This window comes from Gavialis gangeticus, unplaced genomic scaffold (genome assembly GCF_001723915.1).
Source record: "Gavialis gangeticus isolate Ggan-Ray unplaced genomic scaffold, GavGan_comp1, whole genome shotgun sequence".
Taxonomy (NCBI): Eukaryota; Metazoa; Chordata; order Crocodylia; family Gavialidae; genus Gavialis; species Gavialis gangeticus.
Window position 1 is genome coordinate 29,202,274 of NW_017729031.1, and position 19,137 is coordinate 29,221,410.

The 19,137-nt window shown below is 41.3% G+C and overlaps 1 protein-coding gene across 1 annotated transcript in view; it reads right to left on the minus strand.

The window, feature by feature from the left end:
• LOC109301398 (TGF-beta receptor type-2-like) overlaps positions 1 to 13,310 on the minus strand; it is a 63,935-nt gene extending 50,625 nt beyond the window's left edge. Inside the window, exon 1 of the mRNA XM_019522555.1 lies at positions 13,068 to 13,310. Coding sequence (XP_019378100.1) covers positions 13,068 to 13,119 — 52 coding nt within the window. The 5' untranslated portion in view covers positions 13,120 to 13,310. The remainder of the gene's footprint in view (positions 1 to 13,067) is intronic.
• Between the last annotated feature and the right edge of the window lie 5,827 nt (positions 13,311 to 19,137).

Consider the following 19,137-nt stretch of genomic DNA (forward strand, 5'->3'; position numbering starts at 1 on the left):
TAGATCATAGGTGGCTGAGGATGCCCACGGCTTACTGACTAACAGAGTACAAAGTGCTCTTGCCCAGAGCTCTTATCCAGGCACTAGAAAGCTCCTAAGGATTCAGTGGGGTCCTAGGTTGCCAGTCTCAATAGCAAAAGGTGGGAGCCCTGTTATCTCCATTTTTTTTTCCTGCTCGTTTCTCCTAGGCTGCTAGTGAAGTCTTCTCTGGTTATGTTTCAGCTGCTCACCCTTGGTCCAATTCCATTCTTTGCTAGACACTATCCAGGCCACGTGGTTCAAGATGGGACCTCTAGCCTCTGGCGGTCATCTCCTCTCCACATTAAAGCAGTATTTGGCCTGTGGCTTGCTACACCTTAGCCATTTGATACAAGTAAAAATACTTTTTTCCCCCTCTAGAAATTAGCATTACACATATTTTCCTAGCTCTGCAGGAGCCTGAATCTTCATGAGTGGATGGGAGTAGAAGAACAAAAGGGCAATAAAAAGAAATCTAAGGATATTCCTCAGAATAGGTAAACATGACAGAAACATTATCTGGGTCACATTTGGGCAACAGAGTTTGCTCTGTTTTAAGTGCAAATGGTTTACTTATGATTTAGATGAACTTCCTGAGGAGTATTTGAAAATTCCTGGCACTCGTTCTATTTACCATCTGTTAGAAGGACTTTGATGAGCCAACAAAGAGATGTTCGAATGGAGTAGCTGTTATGTATCTCAGCAACAGATTTTGTGATCCACTAACGTAAGCGTCTTTCAATCCTTTGATTATTTTAGAACAATGATGAAGCCAAGGCTTGCAAAAGGATTAAATGAAAAGTAGTAAATGCAGGGGTCCTCTGTTAATTCTTAATGTACTTTATCAGACAGCTCCAGCATTGACTGTTCCTTCACATCTAATAAAACTATTATGCATTTCTCCCCCGAGCTGAAAATAGCAGCCTGACCAAGTTGAAAAATACAGGAACCTCCTTCCTAAAGATCTTATGAAGCTTTATGAGCTGTCATACTTCATTTGCATTAGTCTTAGTGTCTTGTTTAATAATCTGGCACAGATCCCAACCCCTGCCCTTGAAGTAGACTGGGTTGAAATTTTCAAATTTACACACACACACACACACAGAGGAAAAAGCTATTGGTGCTATTTTTGCCAAAATTTCCCCTTTTTTCCAACCAACTAAAAATTGCTCAAATTTAGTTGAGTTGTTTTTTTTAATGCAATTCTTCTTACCAGTTTGACATGACATAATACAGTCTATAAGGAAACATACCATATCTTGTTCTACCAAGAAAGTTCCAGATAAAGTCTTTAAGCAGAACTTAGTAGAGAGTTCATATCAATAAATTAAAGATTAAAAAAAATTAGAAGAACACTGTAACTATTAAAACCAGACATGCTCCCAACCCCTTTTGGAAAAAAAAACCCAGCAGATGCAAGCATTGGAAAGCCAGGAAACTGAAATGGGATGTTAAACATTAAACAAATCCAAATTTTTTAATGTATAGATGTGGCCAGCCAATCAATTTTAACCTTTCAAATGGGGATACCACTTCTTGCTGAGGTAGAGATATTATGTGAATGAATAGAGGGCACTATAAAATTACCAAGTATTATTAGTGATGAGTTCATAAGTACACACATACGTGTATGCACACATGCACATACATACACTCTCTCTCACAGACATACTCACACATTTTTATTAAATTTTCATGCTTTTGCACAGATATTCATCGAATGTGTCATGGAAAATCATTAAATCCCTGAATTAGATATACTGTATATACTATAGATATTTTTATCAACAAATTAATAATAGAAGTATAAATCCAGGCAGTCCTTGATTTAACAATGTTTCGTGTTACAACGTTTCACAGTTACAACATTTATAGATTGACCCCATTTCAACTTTCTGATGTCAGTTTCAACTTTACAACGCTTGATCTGATGCCAAGCCATGCCAGAGAACAAGTTTGCCACATCTCCCATCTCCCTGGAGAACATCTGTCCAAACTTTCTCGGACACTTTCTTTAAGAAAGCAGCCAAGGCTCCTGAGAAGACTCCAGCCAACAACCCTTCAAAAAGTTCAACCACGACCCCTTAAAAAAGTCCAGCAAAGTCTCCTCAAAGGAGTCCTTCCAAATCAATATGATTGCTATTTACAATACAAATACGTTAATGTAGCTATATTATTCATCTATAATTGAATGAGTACAAAATTCTGGGTTATTTTTGGTGAAAATAGGGTATTGGGCCTTGGGTCAGGAACCAATCCTCCATTTATAACATTGTTTCCTATGGGAAAATCAGTTCCGAGTTACAACTTTTCAAATTAAGACGTGGTTTTCAGGAACCAGCTGTGTCGTAAGTCTAAGGACTGCCTGTAAATGTTGGTAAAACATTTCCGGAAGTGGCTAATGATCTCTGATCCCCCCCCATTTTCAATTGATTTACTGAAAACGCCTGAGTGGGGTCTCTGGCTCCCTATCCATGTGCTCAGAGGTGGGGGGAGGCATGTTTTAATTAGAGTAGTTCCTGGAGAGCTACTCTAATTAAAATGCTCCAGCATCATGTGTATTAGCCCTGTGCATTAAAAAATGGCCACAGGGTGCTTTAAGTAGACCTCATTCAACAAGCTTTAGTTAAAGTGCCCCTGCAGCCATTTTGAAATGCAGGGAGTCTTAATACATGTAATGTTGTAGCGATGCTAGAGCACTGTAATTAGAACATGGAGCAGACTCGATTAATCGAGTCTGCTCCAAATCATTCTAATTAGAACCTGTTGGAGTACATCTATATGCAGCCTCAGTTCAGAAAGTTTGGGACGTAGTCACTTTTAATAGTTATCATAGGTATGTTATGACTATGAGGCATCCTAGTCACTTGTAATATTTTGGCCTCCACATTTTTCCATGTTCTTTGGTTCAAATATTTCCATGATCATTTCATATAAGGCTAATCAGTGAAAAAGCCAATGCCAACCTTATGCTAGTGCAGTTTATTCACCATGTTCCATATGTGAGACTATACAATGGAAATAATTTTACTAGAAGACAGCTCAGCAAGAAACAAGCTAATATCTCTTCATACGTGGGACTGTTTGTTTATAAAGAGATCCTCAAACTGAACAGTAAATCCTCTGTGCATGAAACCAACCACTAAGTTCAATAGGAGTGTGTGTGAATGGATGTTCCTGTCCCTGACCAGAGCCTGAACACAGGTACAAAAGAACTATAATGGGTAAAGAAGCGTAAAATGGTACTTCTGAAGCGGAAGCACAGTCCTATACATCCTCACATACAAGACATGAGCAACAAGTATTCCCAGCCCATTTTGTACCTGGTGATGTTTGGGGTAGAGGGGTGAAATGAAGTAGACATACTTGGTGGGAATTCCCATGACATTGGCATGGCACTACAGTGAGGCAGACCTGCTTTTCCCTGTCTTGCACCTGCTGGTGTACACACAGGGTTGGGGTAGGAAGGGACTATTTAGGCTGTGATAGCGTTCTAAGGATCAATGGGCAACAGTCATGCTAGCTACCCTAGCAGCCTTTAACATGAGATTGATAGGTGGTATGTACCTAGCTGTGCTGCTCAGGTAGTATAGCTCAGTCTAGTCCCCATTCTGCAGCAGCTATTCATTTCTTTAACTCAGTTCCTACCCACTGGGTATAGCATGCAACACTAGTCTTACAATCCTTCCAAGTGAAGGCCTTCTGTGCCAGATGGAATAGCGCTGAGGAGGATAAATGGACTAGGACCTCTCACTCCTCCTCCACTGTTTTATGAACAGGCAAGAATAAAACTAATATACAACAGTGGACTGAACATGTGTCAGAGGGAGTGAGCCCTGAAAGCCCTATCTTCCTGCACATCTGCTGGGAACATCCTGAAATCCTTTCTAGCACACTGGAAAGATGTCTGTTGACAAATTAAAGACATAACAGGAGTGGAATCCCAAAGGATCCATTGGTCTTTCTTCTGTGGATGCTTGCTCCATGGGTCTATGACTTGAAGAGAGTTGAATTAATCATCCACTTGTTGGCTGTAGTTGGATGTGCCATCACTTCCTGTTGTAAGAGGAAGGACCTTGTTATCGATCATGGATGATTCAGCTAAATTTGGCACTTTTTAAACATGGAAAAAAATGACTTATTCAAAAAGACAACAATTGAATCAGTGTCTTCTAACCTCGCTGCTGGCTTGTAGATTCTCCCAGTATAGAATAACTTGACAAGCAAAACTATGGAGGTTTCTTTTCTTTTTGCATTGCGATTGTACAAAGACCATGGAGTAGCGCAAGTAGCAAAGCTGTTCTGAAATACAATATAAGGATTCACTCTGCACCTGCAAATGCAGACATGTCTTGTTAATACTTAAAATCAATCAAATGCAGATGTCTTGTTAATACTTAAAATTCATCAGAGCAGGGGTTTTTTTTTTTTAGGAATATGCATGTAAAATGCTGCCATTTATGTATTATCATCATCAATATTATAATGTAAAGGATAGCGTAGGCATTTCACAAAGCCACAGAAGAGTCAGGGTCCTTTCTTTAAGGAACAGCAAGCTAAGGTCCCAATTCTGCAGATGAGTTTAGGTGAGTTACTTGAAGTGGCATGAGTAAGTATGTGCATGTCTGTAATCATAGGCATAAGTATTTGTAAGATGAGATCCTACACACTGAAGTCCGTGGCTAGCTAGGACATAAGCACTAGGGAGCTGAGGAAGTAGCATACAGCAATAACAATCAAAATATTATTTTTTCCCGACCATGAATACATGGGCAAGGCAAAATACACAGAAAAGCCAGCTTGTTTTTTGGGGGGGAAATGTAGACAAGGTGAGAGAGGATCCATATCCAAATCTTAAAGAGCAATAATGGAAAAATACATAGAAAAAAAATAACCAGTTTAGCGCACAAATAAATGTGACAGTAGCTTCACAGAATTCACAAGGCAAGCCCAACCCAAAATCTTTTCTCTGCCCTAGCCCCAAACCCGAGCACTAATGGTTTGGATAAGACCAGGCCTGCAGGAAAAGTGAAGGCAAAACTGGAGAAGTCATGGAGTTTCTCTGCACCTCCAATCCCCATTTGTGAAATGGCGACAAAAGGAGTTCCATCCTTTTCTGGGCCCTTGCACAGGTAAATATATAAGACGTTGCACATTGCTCAGTATGGTAATGGGGTGCCGTAAGAAGGGGAGAGAAAGGGAGAGATCTGATAGTCAACCCATTATTAAGGGTCTTAGGCAGGGGCATAACAAAGCAGCCAGGTGGCCAGCACAGTGGGATGCATGGAGGCAGCAGTAACTTCTGGTACCTGCCATGCTGCCAGCGTGATTGAATACTGCAGTGGCAGCTGATATCTTTCTGCCATCCCCCTGCAAGTAAGTGCTTGGGCCAGTTCTACCCATCACCCAACCCTAGTTGGTCTACTGGTCTTAGATCTGGTGCTCCCAGAAGAGAGAGGACATGAGCTCTTTTTCAGTTCTGTTCCCGGGATCCGTGGAAGAAGATTTTGCCAATCCTGGATCTGTTGGCCAGGTTGACACCCGGAGGAAGAATACAAATCTCGCTGGAGAGCTGCCAGCCCTGAGAGAGACAAAGTAGGACAAAACTGCTGTTTGGAGCTACTTTTAGTTGGTGTTTTGTTTATCTCAAAAGAGATGGAGTTTTTGATTCAGCTGGTGGGCTTTAAGCTAGACAGAGTGTAAGTAGGAAGCTAAGCCAGGGGCCTCATCTGCAGTAGCAAGACACTGGCACACTGGCCTGTGCTCCGAGATACCTTGGTCTTTCCAGGCTCCTCCGAGAATCTCGGCCCTAACGGTTTAGTAGAGATGAAATTGCAGCCCTCTCTTCAGCAAAGCAGATAGTGGAAAAGTGAAGTGAAATGCAGCAGCTACCACAACTGGCGCTGGACTTGGGATCCTTAGTACAGTCTGTTCTTACTAATAGCTGCAAATTGTGTGCTGTAAAATGTTGCAAAGACTTTTTTTTTTTAAACACCTTCCCCTTGAATATAAATAACCCAGTCTTGTCAAGAATAACACTTCTGTTGAAGCTTCATTTCAAAGTTCCCAGGATCTATGCGGACAATGAGTCTCAGCTTGCCATAAACTAGAAGACTGCAACATATAGCTGGAGAAATTAATTTCCCAGAAGACGAGTTGCATTTGCTACAGTAATATCAGCTGTAGTTTGGTTTGTTAAGTATAATTGTGGCTTCTCAGTTACAGAGAAAGCACTGTTGCTAGCGGAGTGTGATAGCTGTGTGCCAGGTTTTATCTTGTAGAACGGGGTTGCTGGGATAAGTACCCGGCATGCACTTTCATGTCTGATCTTCTGGACAGGTGACTGCTATCAGCACCAACTGTGAACATTTCAGATGGATATTGTCTAAAGGATGGGTCCTATAGATCCTTTCCAGAAATTGGACACAGGCAAAATCACACTTCTCTTCTCAGAGTTTACATAATTGCGATGCCACAACTTTATCCCTGCATATCCATGAAGACCTACGGGGAGATATTGGCCCATAGTCTGGGCCAGCTGTGTGCACCCCTTACTCACAGGTTTGATAATGCTATATTGTGGAGTGGTCTATCACGCTGGGTCTTTCCAAAAGTAGGTTTATATAATAATATAAAATGATATAATAATTTTGCATTGTGCCCTGTACCCCTGGCAAGATGGAGCAAGCTGGTTTAGTTCCATTGTCAGGACATAATAGTGGCTGTTTGTTTTAGCCTAGTTGCAATCAGTGCAGCTTGCTGATTTGGGCTTTAAATAATGTGTACACTATTTTTAATGCCAGTGTGGACTCGTGTACCTGTAATAAAACACGACAATTCATGCTGGGTGCAGGTACTTAATTCCTAATTGTATACAAATATAAAGGAGTGGATTACATGCTAAAGGTTATTTTCAGAATCATCACTGAGAGGAGAGGTAAAAATACTGTCAAAGGCACTGATGGTGCTTTAGGAGAACAGTATAAACCTACAAGGGGTGGACAATAGCCACAGTGGTATTTCTTCAGAATACAGGAATATTTTCATAGTTATTTTGTAGAAAAGCTACTGATTGTTCACTTTCCATCTAATATATATGAGGGCTATATGATGGGTAAATACACTAATGACTTTACCTTTTATAATATATTAATAAAATTTACTTGTCATGATAGAAGTTGGCTGAAATTGTTTTTCATTACTGTTCTTGACAAAAAATGGTTCTTTGGAATGGAAATTTTGATAACAACCATAAAAATAAAATAACAAAGGTGCTGGTTGTCAAAAACCTAAAAATGTAGTTTCTTTGATTTTTTATGTAAGCCTAAAAATATCCATAGCAAATGTCCAAAAAAAGGTCATATTTTTAAAAAAAAACAAATATTATTGGAAAATAAAATGTGTTTTACATCCGGCTCTAAGTTGCAGTCAGCCTGCTTGAAACTGAGAGGTTGGATAGCAAATTTGCTATATTACACTGCTCTGGTTGCACAAAAAAGCTGGAAAAGCAAGTAGAATATCATTCACAGAATTGCTGGGTGCAGTTCATGTGAAACAATAAACTCCGGCACACATCACGCCTGAGTTTATTGCTCCCGGTCACCACGTTTACACGTGTGCCCAGGACTGCAGCACACTGAGCTGGGTCAGAGTAGCATTGAGCCCAGTTGTATGCCATTTGCTCCCAATTCTCTTGATTGAGAAGCAAAAAGGATTGCGGCCAGAGTGCGCTATACTCTGGCAATCCTGGCCTAGTTGGACTAGTTCTAGGGACATAATTACTGCTAGGGTAAATGAGAGGAGCCCTGAAGCTCACCTAATTATACTAACAACTAAAATTCTGGTGTTGGGGTGGGGGTCAAAAGAGGACTTGCGACCACTTGCCACTACCTCTGCTTGTTGTTGCACTGGTCAAAACCTGGCTGAAGGACATGAATCTATATCTACAAGGTTGTTTTTTTTTCCACCTTGTCTCCTTGACTTCCTTATCTGAGGCCTGTCGTGATCTCTTTCTCATTCAGCCTTCTTACAACACCTGTATCGGGTCAGGTTTTTTATTTGGAAGGAGTCAGATGCTGCCCAGGAAATCTTCCCTGCTCTTGCCAAAGATAAAAGTTTAACTATGGATAGACACCATTGAATAGCCCATTAGTCTCTTATCAGATTGGAGAAGGTTTTGTTGGTGGTGCTGATTTGTTTGTGGGCATAATAATAACATAACAGTATTAAATAATAAGGTAATAAGTAATAATTCAATTAACTAGAACAACTGGGGGTACTTGAGAAGGCCCTAGGGGGTATGCATGGGCAGGTGGGCATGGAATGCCGCCAAGCACCATCCCGTGCGGCCATGCAGGCACTACCCGCCCATCCACATCCATGTAACAGCAATACTACCCTGCCATAATCGCCACCACCAAAATCCTAGTGCAGTAGAATTGACATCAGAAGTATTTCCCAACCAGGCACATGGTACCTGTCCCTCCCATTTTTCAGATTTTTCCACTTTCCCTTATTAGCAAAATGTTTGTTGATTTGATTTTGAACTCTTGCCCTTAAAAATACACTTGCATAATTATCTGAGCAGTTCTCTTGCCTTGCGTTTTATCTCAAGAGAAATGCAACATCACCTTCTAAGCTGCTCTGTTAGAAGTATAAGTCAAAGGGAACCAGTAAAATCTGATACGTGTCGGATAGAAGTGGCAAACTTGTACCACAAATGGCAGGGGCAGTCTCTGTGTGGTACATGGCAAAACAGGGAGGGGGCAGAGAGCTCAGTGGCAGGTAGGGCAGGTAGCAGAAAACAGAGTTATTTGACTGTGCAGAGAGCACAGATCACAAAGTAGAAAGCAGAGCCACAACTTGGGCAGGGAGCAGAAAGCAGAGCAGCAGATCTGGTAGGGGAATGAGATCAGAGTGGCAGTCTGGGAAGGTGCAGGACTTATCTGTGGCATGCCTTCCAAAATGTTGCCCTTAATGGTCTGGGGGGGGGGGGGTCTGGTTAAATCAAGGAATTATGTTGATACTATTTGTTTAAAGTACAATAACCATCTTGACTGTATACCTCAATGTGTTTTAAAAAAGAAAGAAGTTACCCAGAGCTGAAGCCCTGCTTCCTTGACTTTAAAACAGGATGACACCTCCTGGTTTTCATACTTTGATTGTCCCTGTTGCATGCTTTAGGGGTTCAACCACTTGACTAAGAGCCCTGTTAGCATGGGATCAAGCATGGGAGGGTGTTGTCATGTAAACTGGTAACTGTAACTCAAGGACAAAAACTCTCAATTGCCTGCTAACTGGAGATCAAGTTTTATCTTCAGTTGCCACAGGAGCCCCACCTCTTGAGAAAGTACCCCGAGGAACCTGGGGTGGGTCAGGGATCCCTGAAATCAAAGGCCAGGGTTTCTCTTGTGCATTTATTACTGAGAATAAAGTATGTGCTCTGATACTCTGTGTTATGTCCAACAAGCAGCTGCTGTGGGTCTGTTCAAAAAGAGATCATCCAGAATTAGAACCAAACTGCTTTGCCCGAGGAACTTTAAATACTTGTGAATTCTGTGGGAGTCTTGGGAGCAAACGCATCCCAGATGGTACCACTGGGAGCTGGATTGGGAGGAGGGAGAGGGCAGTGATACTCTTCTGAGCACAACCCACAAGTTCTGCTCCACACAGCTGAGAAGTGGGTCTCTAGATTGTGCAGCTGTTCAACCAATGACTGTGCATGCTCTTTGGAAGCCTTGAGTTCAGCTTCTCACCAGGGGTTTCAAGTACACCCATAGGCTTATCTTTGCTTGATGAGGTTCACAGTCCCTGCTAGATTTCTTGAGCTTGACTTCCTTGGAGACTCAGATGCCCAATGGGGCTCCTCTAGCTTCCTCCCACTCTGCAGACACATTGAGATATTGCTATTCCAGTTACACTCAGCTTGTGTGTTCAAGGTCGTCCCAACAATCATACTGCAACAGAGCCGGGATATATATTTTTAAATTATTACATGGTAGAGAGCAAGATGCCACTTTGGAAGCAGTATACCATACCACTATGCGCTGGCCCAGTCAAAGTCCTATTTATCAGCATCTTATTGAAGCTTGAGAAAAACCTGCAAGTTTTCAGATTAGCACAGAAATAAGAGTTTATTTTTGAGAAAAAGGGCATAGAATTTTAAGGCCAGAGCAGATTATAATGATGATCTTATCTGAACTCCTACGTAATACAGGCATAAAATCCCTACATTGAGTCCAGAGCTCCTAGATGAGCTACAATTCATTTTTTAGAAGAACATCTAGTCTTGATTTAAAGACTTCAAGTGATGAGTAATCTACCACAGCACTAGGGAAATTGTTTCATTCAGCAATTGCCCTCCCTATTCAGACAGCTGTGCCTTATTCCTTATAGGAATTTGCCCAGTTTCAGTTTTTAGCATTTGGATCTTATGGTGCCATTGCCTGCTGGAGTGAAAAGGCCTCTGCTATCAGAAACCTTCTCCCTATGCCATATTTATACTACACGGGGAGTATTTATTTGCTTAGGTCACCTCTTACCTCTCTCTGGGATAAACTAAATAGATTGAGTTTTTAGTTACTCACTGGAAGGCAGGGGTTTTTTTTAGACCTTGAATAATTCATGTGGCCCTTTTGTGATCCCTTTTTAGTTTGTTTTGGAAGTGTGGACACCAGAATAGACCCAGCTCTGTGTACAAGTGGATTTCTAGTCTTCCTACACCCAGGCTCACTGAAGGTAAAAACATATTCTATAATCAGATTTTGTGTTGAAACACAACAGGACAGTTTCCTGTCTTCATGTTCAGCTTAAAAAATTCTGCCATGCAGCTCATCAGGAGCAGCAACCAGAGGAAAAAGTATTAAGGATAAATATTTTCTGAAGGAGAATCTGGTGTGTCTTTGTATAACTGACTAGTGAGAATTAAAGGCATCCTGTTACTGTATTCTCAACAATACATCAAACTACAGTCTTGAAAGCAGCCTGTTACGTTATTAGATGATCATTCAGACAAATCGCCAATTAAAGGGGTATGAAAAGGGCTGTTGGAAGCAGAGAATCAGCCAAATTGCATTCCCAGTTGTACTGGTGAAAATCTGGAGTACTTAAAGACAGTAACAAAGCCTTACAGGAGCATTGGAGTTAGCAGTTACTTTGGTGTAACTGAGACACAACCCAGGCCATTTTTCTTTCCGATATGACTAAGAAGGCATCAAAATCATTTCAACTAAGAAGAATTACTTTCCGGTTGCTGCTAAATGGCTAATTCAGATGACCTTTAGACATTAATCTATATACCTTTAGGTATTTGTTACTTTAAAAGTAATCAAATGTATATTTTAATCCACTTTGGTAATGAGGGCTGGGGATTTCAAAGGAGCCTAAGGGAATTAGGTGCCCATCTCCTTTTGAAAGGAAATAGGATTTAGGCACCTACTTAAGATATTTTGAAGATCTTGTAAGGTTAAATCCAGTAAAACAGACTTTTCCCCCCTACAATACGACAGTACAGATCAAAATACGGAGCTGTTTAATTGGCTAAAATATGGAGATGTTTAATTAGCTAAAATTAACACGCATTGTTTTTGGTCATTTGACATTTCAGATGATCTCTGTAATGACATTGTGATTTGATTTGGGCCTTTTTGGATTTAAAGCCTGCCTTTTGGAAGAGGGAAACCATAAGTTAAAGAAGTTCAAAACTGAGCATTTCTCGAGGATAATTAGTGGTCTCTTCTCTTACCCCAAAACAACCCCATGCTATGCTTAAAATAATACCCTTCGGTACTTCAGTTAGTTTTGCTCAAATTTGATTATCTTAGCAGTCTCTTCCCAGTGTATCATCCCTCCCCCTAATCTTCAGAGCAGCAGTTACCATTTGATCCGTCAGACCAGCATTGATCTCACAGGTAACATTTTCAGAGACTCTGAAAATACTCGTCTGACTTGACCTTTTCACTTCCTCTGTTTTGCTCTGTGAAAGTCATCCATCGCACTGTGCACCACAATTGTACATACACAATTTCTGTATCAGTCATCTTATTTCATGCTCTTTTACTGTTGAGAAGTTGTATACGGATGCTCATCACCAGTCAGCTCATTTAGGTGTAAATAAAGCGAAATGACAATCCCAGAGCTTCACTGCATGGAGCAAAGAGCATTTCCAGTTACAGTGTAACATCATACATTGAGTGAAACTGGTCTGTGTTTAACAAAAAAAAAAAAGACTTCACCGTAAGAATGTTCCAGTGCCTGTGTGAATATATAAATATGCACTATATATAGATATATGAATGTGTACATATATATTGGCATTGTATATACAGAGAGACATGCATACATACTTAGTGGACATGGACGTAACGTCCATTTATATACAAACCTATCCCCTGTTATGGAGCAATCATAAAGATATAAACACAAGATTAGAACACAGAAGGGCATGCTTTCAAGCCTGGATGGCGGGGGGTTATTTGCAATATTAACAAAGTACTACAGAAAGCTAAACAGAGTACTTATTACAAAGAAATCTTTACGTCAGGGCTGGAAGGGGTTGCTGAATAACCAGATGTTGTTGCAGAGACAGTTTTTAACCTCCTCTTAAATAGACTGATTAATTCTGCATCTATAGTGGAGCTGATAGAAGTCCTACATCTGAGCATCTGGACACTGTTGCAGTCAGATCATTCAGCAGTGCACCTCAATTGGTTTTAATCTCCTTCAATAAAATAAAGATTTCCAACAAGCAATGCTGACCTATATATATTTTTCTACCATAAACACTGACATCTGTGAGCAGCTCCAAGAAGGTATGCAGAAACATGCACCAAGTCCAACGTTTACCAGTTTTTATAAGAGAAATATACAGCTGATTTCCAAGCCAGCATTCCTACCAGAGTTTTATACTGTATTCTCAGTGATTTCAAACCCTCCAGCTAATCACTATCAAGGGAGAACGCAAAGATTATCTGCTGGAGAAAGGAAAAACAAATGACCGCGATGAATATGCTTCTTAACATTGCCTACCAGAAGTTTTTTTTTCTACTCACAGAAGGATAGCAGCAGTAGGGAAATCAGACCCAGTCTCTTCCAGTAATCCATTTTCTGCCAGCAACTGGAAATCCAGCTTCACAGTTTGGATCAATTCATCCTCCACCAGTCTGACCAGTCTCCTGTGTTTTTCCTATCAACCCAAGACTCCTGGTTTTGTGGAGTTTCTGGCTAAACTTACAGGGAAGGCGGATCCAGCTGTTTCAAATCCAGCTGTGTGTGGGGTCCGCCCAGGAACTGGAGTTTATGAACAAACTAAGCCTGACTCTCCGAATATACACAAATATGGGAGGGGGAGTGAGAGGGGAAGTGCTCTGGCTCTCAGAAGAGAGTTTGATTTTTCTGATGACAACGCTAAGCAGCTTCCAACCCCATACTGTCAAAGGCTCTTTAAAGGAGTCCCTAATTTCTGTTGCATGTAGCTAATCAAAAAGTTCTGTGTACAACCACACGCCCTTTTCATTAGAATAAAATGTAGCATGTAACAGTTGCATGTGCCAAGTCTTTATTAATTCAAAGTTTTTCCTCCCTTTTTTTAAACATTAACTCACTTTTATCAATGTATTTTAAATGATTTGTTTTAAAAACACATGACTGCAGACTGGAGGACTGCATCGCTTTTGGAAAGACCATTACAGTATATGTTTAATTTTGGACATGTTGATGCAAATTAAGTACATATTTTCATGGTTTCCTTAATCAGAACCTGCAATAATGGTGCTTAGCCTTTAAATAACACTTTTCTTTACAAAATCTCAAATTGTTTTGCAAAGGTGTGTACGAAATAATATATTTCCTACTTTTCAGAAGGGGAGACTGGTGCTGAGAACAGAACGGACTTGCCCAAGTTATTAACACAGTCAGTCTGTAGCAATAATGGGAATAAACCCTATAATCCAAGCCAGCGTTCTGTCTACTGAAACACCTTGAGCCTGGCAATGTGCTCTGGTAATGATCAATGTAAGTGAATGCAGCAGAGAAAGAAATGATATCACCCAGCCTTTTATGGCCAAAAACTTACCCTGTGTTGGAGCTGGTCTTTTTACAGTTATTAATAGGTGCTAAATCCATAAATTTACAGATGTGTATATAGCATTGTAAACATAATGAAGATTTGACTTTGCACTTATCCATTTTATAGTCCATGAATTCTGTGCATCAGTGCGTGTCTAATATGTACATGATGAGTGCATTGCAGCGGGTGTACGTTAGCAAGTGCTAACTTCAGTAAGAACTGAAGGATTTGTTCCACTTTTTTTGTACAGCACCTTTTATAGTAACTGCATCCAAAATGTTTTATAGAATCGTCTGTATAAAATATACAGGTTGAGAGTTAACACTCTCTTATCCCTTCTGGTGAGAAAGAAAAGGGTGATGAGGCAGAGAAATAGATCAAGGCTGCTCCTTGATGGACAGAGCAGCAGAGGAAAAGGCTCTGGCATCAATAGTAGAGAAACTTGCCCTGGAGAGAATGGTGGAAGCCAGGCTGGGTCAGCAGAGACACTAGGTTTATGAGAGAGACAGAACAAGTTGGGTTTGGTTGGGTTGCCTGTGTAGGGAAATTTCCTGCTTATACTCTCCAAATGCTTAATTTGGAAAACTGGGGAAGCCCTGGTGGCAAAAGGGAAAAAATATTCTCAATCAGTTGGAGTCCTTCAATCAAGACAGGAAATATTTCTACAAGATATGGTGCAGCTCAGCCAGAAGATAATGGGATTTCAGGAATAACTGGGTGAAGTTTTCTGCCCTGTATGATGTAGGTGGTCAGATCAGATCATTATAGTCATGACTTTTCTTAAAATCTATTAAATAAACGGTGCTGTTTGACAAGGGTTATATTGAAATATCATCAACAGTTGAGAACTTTAGCAAGAAACATGATGTGAAGCATAAAAGTGCCCGCTTGAGAATAAACTAGGCCAGGCAATCAGTGGGCATAAATCGGCATGGTAGACTTGATTGCCATTGAGCTATAGTATTTTACACTCCCCCCCAAATCTGCTTCTGCATGTCTAAGTACCAGAAAATGGCTAATGACCTTGTAAAAATAAACTATTTTTCAACCCAGAGAGTAACACACTGAAGATTTAACAAGGCATTTGCTGGGCAAATTGAATTTGGGCAAATTGAATGAATTCAGTTCACAAGGTCCACAGTTCAATTCAGTTCAGACATCTAAATGTGACACGTGTATGTGTAAGTGGGAGGCAAACATCCCAGATTATTCATGCTGGATGTTAACGCTTTGTTAAATCAGGAGAAATCCCCTGTGGAGGAGGGAAACTTGGAGAGAGATGAGGTCCCCAGCAGGACCCCAAAGGAGCTTTAAATAATGGTGGAAGCTGACAGGACAAGGTCATGCAGTATGGTTAGTAGCTGTGAGTTTAGCCAAATTGCAATGCTGGCTACGTTTAATTTTTTTTGCAGACCTCATTAGCTGGAAAATTAACAATGGGACTGGAACAGCACCCCAGAATCAAGCACCCCACTCTCCAGGCAGGCTTGAAATTGGACTCTGCATTAACAGCTGAGTTTTGCTAACAGTCCCTAATGTATAGGCCTGAACAAAACCAACTCTGAATGCCACTGCATTCAGAAGTAGCTAAAGTCAGCATCCAAGTTTTCCAGATTAAGTTCATCTCTCTTGAAAACTAAAAACAGGTAACTGGGATGACCCACCCCTGTAAGGTAGGTTCAGCCCTGGTACTGTACCATCCAGCCATCCCTGTGCTAGATCAAGCATATAGGGCCATGCAGGACCTGATCCCAGTGCACAGGGGCCAGGTGGGGGAGGTGGAGGGGGGCGTGAGGTCCCCAGAAACCAATTCCAGCTGGGCCCTGGGGCCTTGTGCTGTCTCCACCCAGCTGCCATGTGCTGGGATCAAAGCCCAGGGACCCCTGCAGCTCCTGCCCAGCCGGAATTGGGCTCCAGTTGGGTGGAGGCTGTGCAGGGACAATTCCAGCACTTTGGGGTAGCACAGGTCCAATTCTGGCTTGTGGACCAGCCCTGTGTCATGCATCTGGCCTGCCAAGCCAAAACCTTGGGCACTTCTTTAAGGATATAAACAGACGTTGCTAAATGAAGCAGATTTGCTGCGTCAGGACAGCTGATCCACTTCACTGGGTGAAACATGCTGCCTGTTGTCCCAGGGCCCAATTCTGGGGAATAACAGGCGATGTCTTCCCTGCTTATAGACACCTTGGAGATGGCCAGGGCACATCTCTGTAGGAGGGGAAAGCCAGGCAGGCGTTCCTGGGGCTTGAGGGTCCCAATCCTGCATGGGAATTCCTGGGGTGCACAGGATTGGGCATCTCAAGCAGGAAACGCCTGCCTGCTTGCGGTGTCTGGAGAGCACAGGCAGCTTTGGGCTGCCCGCACTCTCGCACCATAAAGCAAACAGATGTCTGCTGCAATAAAGTGCCAGAAACTATTACCACCTTTGTCACAGCCCCAAATTTGGGGCATTTGTGGTACAATAAAGGGTACAGGTGTCTGTTTGCTTGGCCTTTGTGCCACCATAATTTTATGGAGGCACAAGAACTATGCCTGTTCCCACCTCATGATCCAGTTGGGCATCTGTGGTGCCTCTGCTAGTAGAGGTTGTCTGAGAGAGATGCTGATGTAAAACATCACTCCACCACCTTGTGCCCCTCATGCACACGAGTGCTTTTCCTGGACAGTGCTGCCCATTTCTGGGCCTGCATTAACTATATCTTCCATACCTCTTGGCCAGATGGCTTGTATTGCTAAGCTTCTCTTTGCAAACTTCCCACTGCTGGGACCTGCAATCTGCATTGTGCCACATCTGTCCTTTTCTCTTTAAAATGTAATATGCTTAGATGAAATCTTCCAATAAACTCTACTTTCTATGTAGATCTGCTGAGCTGATACTATTATTAATCAACAAAAAAACTTACCTTTGAAAAGTTTTACATATATTTTTCAGATGAGGAAACTGAGAAACAGGGTTTAAATTATTTCCCCAAGGTTAGTAAAAGACTGATTAGCTAATAGCACCTAATATTTCAGTGCCGTAGCCCTTACTTATTTTTCAGAACTTATTCAATTAAAGGAAAAAAACCCATAAAGTTTCTGTGAGTTTTGGCTGAATAAGGACAGAGCACAAAGGAAGAACTTCAGGATTTGGCCCCGAGTGTTGTAATTTATATTATAGTTCTTTGCTTCATAGACAGAACACAATGAACTTTGGAGCAAGAGATTTTGGAAGGAAAAGGAGATAAATGGTATTTTTTATTGTTGACTTGTTTATGTCTTTTGGTGTAAACTCCCCTGGTCTTCTAGTAGAGGTCTGGACAACCTCATAACTCAAGACATGCTGAAGGCTGGATTTAGAGCTGAGGAAAAAAAGGTTCCTGCAGGACAATTTTAAATTGCATTGTGGGAGTCATTTTTCCTAAGTTTTCACTAGGTATTGAAAGACATTTCCTAGAGAACCAAAATAAGGCTTCAGCTATCTGAAACAACGTGCTGTGTATTTAAACAAAGGAGAAGAGTCCACTGAGGTTTCCAGTGATGGAACTAGGGACCTAGCAATTAAAAGTGTTGCGGTAAGACGTTGCAAAAGTAGAACGTGGTTTCAGTCACCCATCTACCAGAAGGGATATCCAAGCTTCTGCATGGCACAATCTGGTATTGGCATAGGGCCGGTGTGACAGGAGTAGCAGGAGCAATGCAAAAGGCTTTGGCGACAAACCTATAAAATAGTAGGTACCCTCACTCTAGGTGGGTGCAAAGAAAATCGGCTGTAGAGAAGCATAGCTGACAGCTCCCTGTGCTAGCTAACATGTAGCTTTAAACAATCAAATCCTCTTACTGCTTGTTATTCCACCATAGAAGTATTAGTTTCCATCCCACTTTAGTGATGGTTCTTTCTTAGCCACAGAGCTGGCAGCAGCATTGTGTACAGAAGTGACGGCTGACCCATATTTTGCTATTCTGTTCTATGCGGGTTCTCATGGCAACTGAGAATCTTTCGGTGGTGCATTAGGAAATGTGACTAACATGTCATGCATGGCTCACTCTTCAGCATCAGTTGCTACTTAAGGGACCTTTGTGTGGGGAAGGACAGCGAGGCTTGGCTTTAGGTTTTCAAAATATGTTCCGTGAGCATCTTCGTGCAAGGAGTGGTTTTAGCTTTAAACTTTCAGACTGTAGGGCTGAACAAAATGTATACTTACTGCCTTTTTTCCTCTAGACTAATACAGCTACAACCTGGATACCTGACACATGGAAAAGAGTTAATTTTAACCCTTTTTTTCTTTTTTTTTTAATGAAATCTTCATATTTGCCAAAGCAGGAAGCAACTGTGACCACCTGAAACCTGAGATCCTGCCTTTGTTTCAAGGTAATTTCTATCATCACAGATCCTCACAGGAGATGAGAGGCTCCTTACCACCTATGAATTGACTGCCCAGAGGAGTTTTCCATCTACTGACCCCTCTGTGAAATCCTATGAAACATGAACTTTCATTTCTACCCAGAAGAACTTTTCCAAACTTTTCCTCAAAGTCTGATGAAGGGTGTTTGTGCCCAAAAGCTTGCAATTAATTTTTTTTCCCTTCAAAAATCTTGTTGGTTTAATAACAGATATCCATCTCTACTACAAGTCCCAATTGCCATTTTACTTTGAGTTCTGCATTCTCAGTTTTTATTAAAAAAAATAAATCCGAGAATTTTTCGGGGGTTGTTTTCGAAATATAAAAAACAGGATCATATCAGGATAAAAGGAAGAAAAGGAAAAAAATCAGTTTAAATCGGAAAAGTCGTTGGTGAGGGAGGGAGGGAGGAAGGAAGGCAGGAACTACAGAAAGGACCTAGCCAGGCCAGAAACCTGTGCCTCAGGTAACTAGCACAGCGACACGTTTATCTTACCAGCACCACCCGTTTTTCAGTTCAAATCCCCGGCACAAGTGGGGAATGGTCCAAAATATGGACCATTCCCCACTCATGCTGGTTAACAGGGATTTGAACTGGAAAACAGGTGTAAATTAGTAAAAACTGAACGACCTGGACCCATATTGTTCAACATCTTCATTCATGATGTGGAC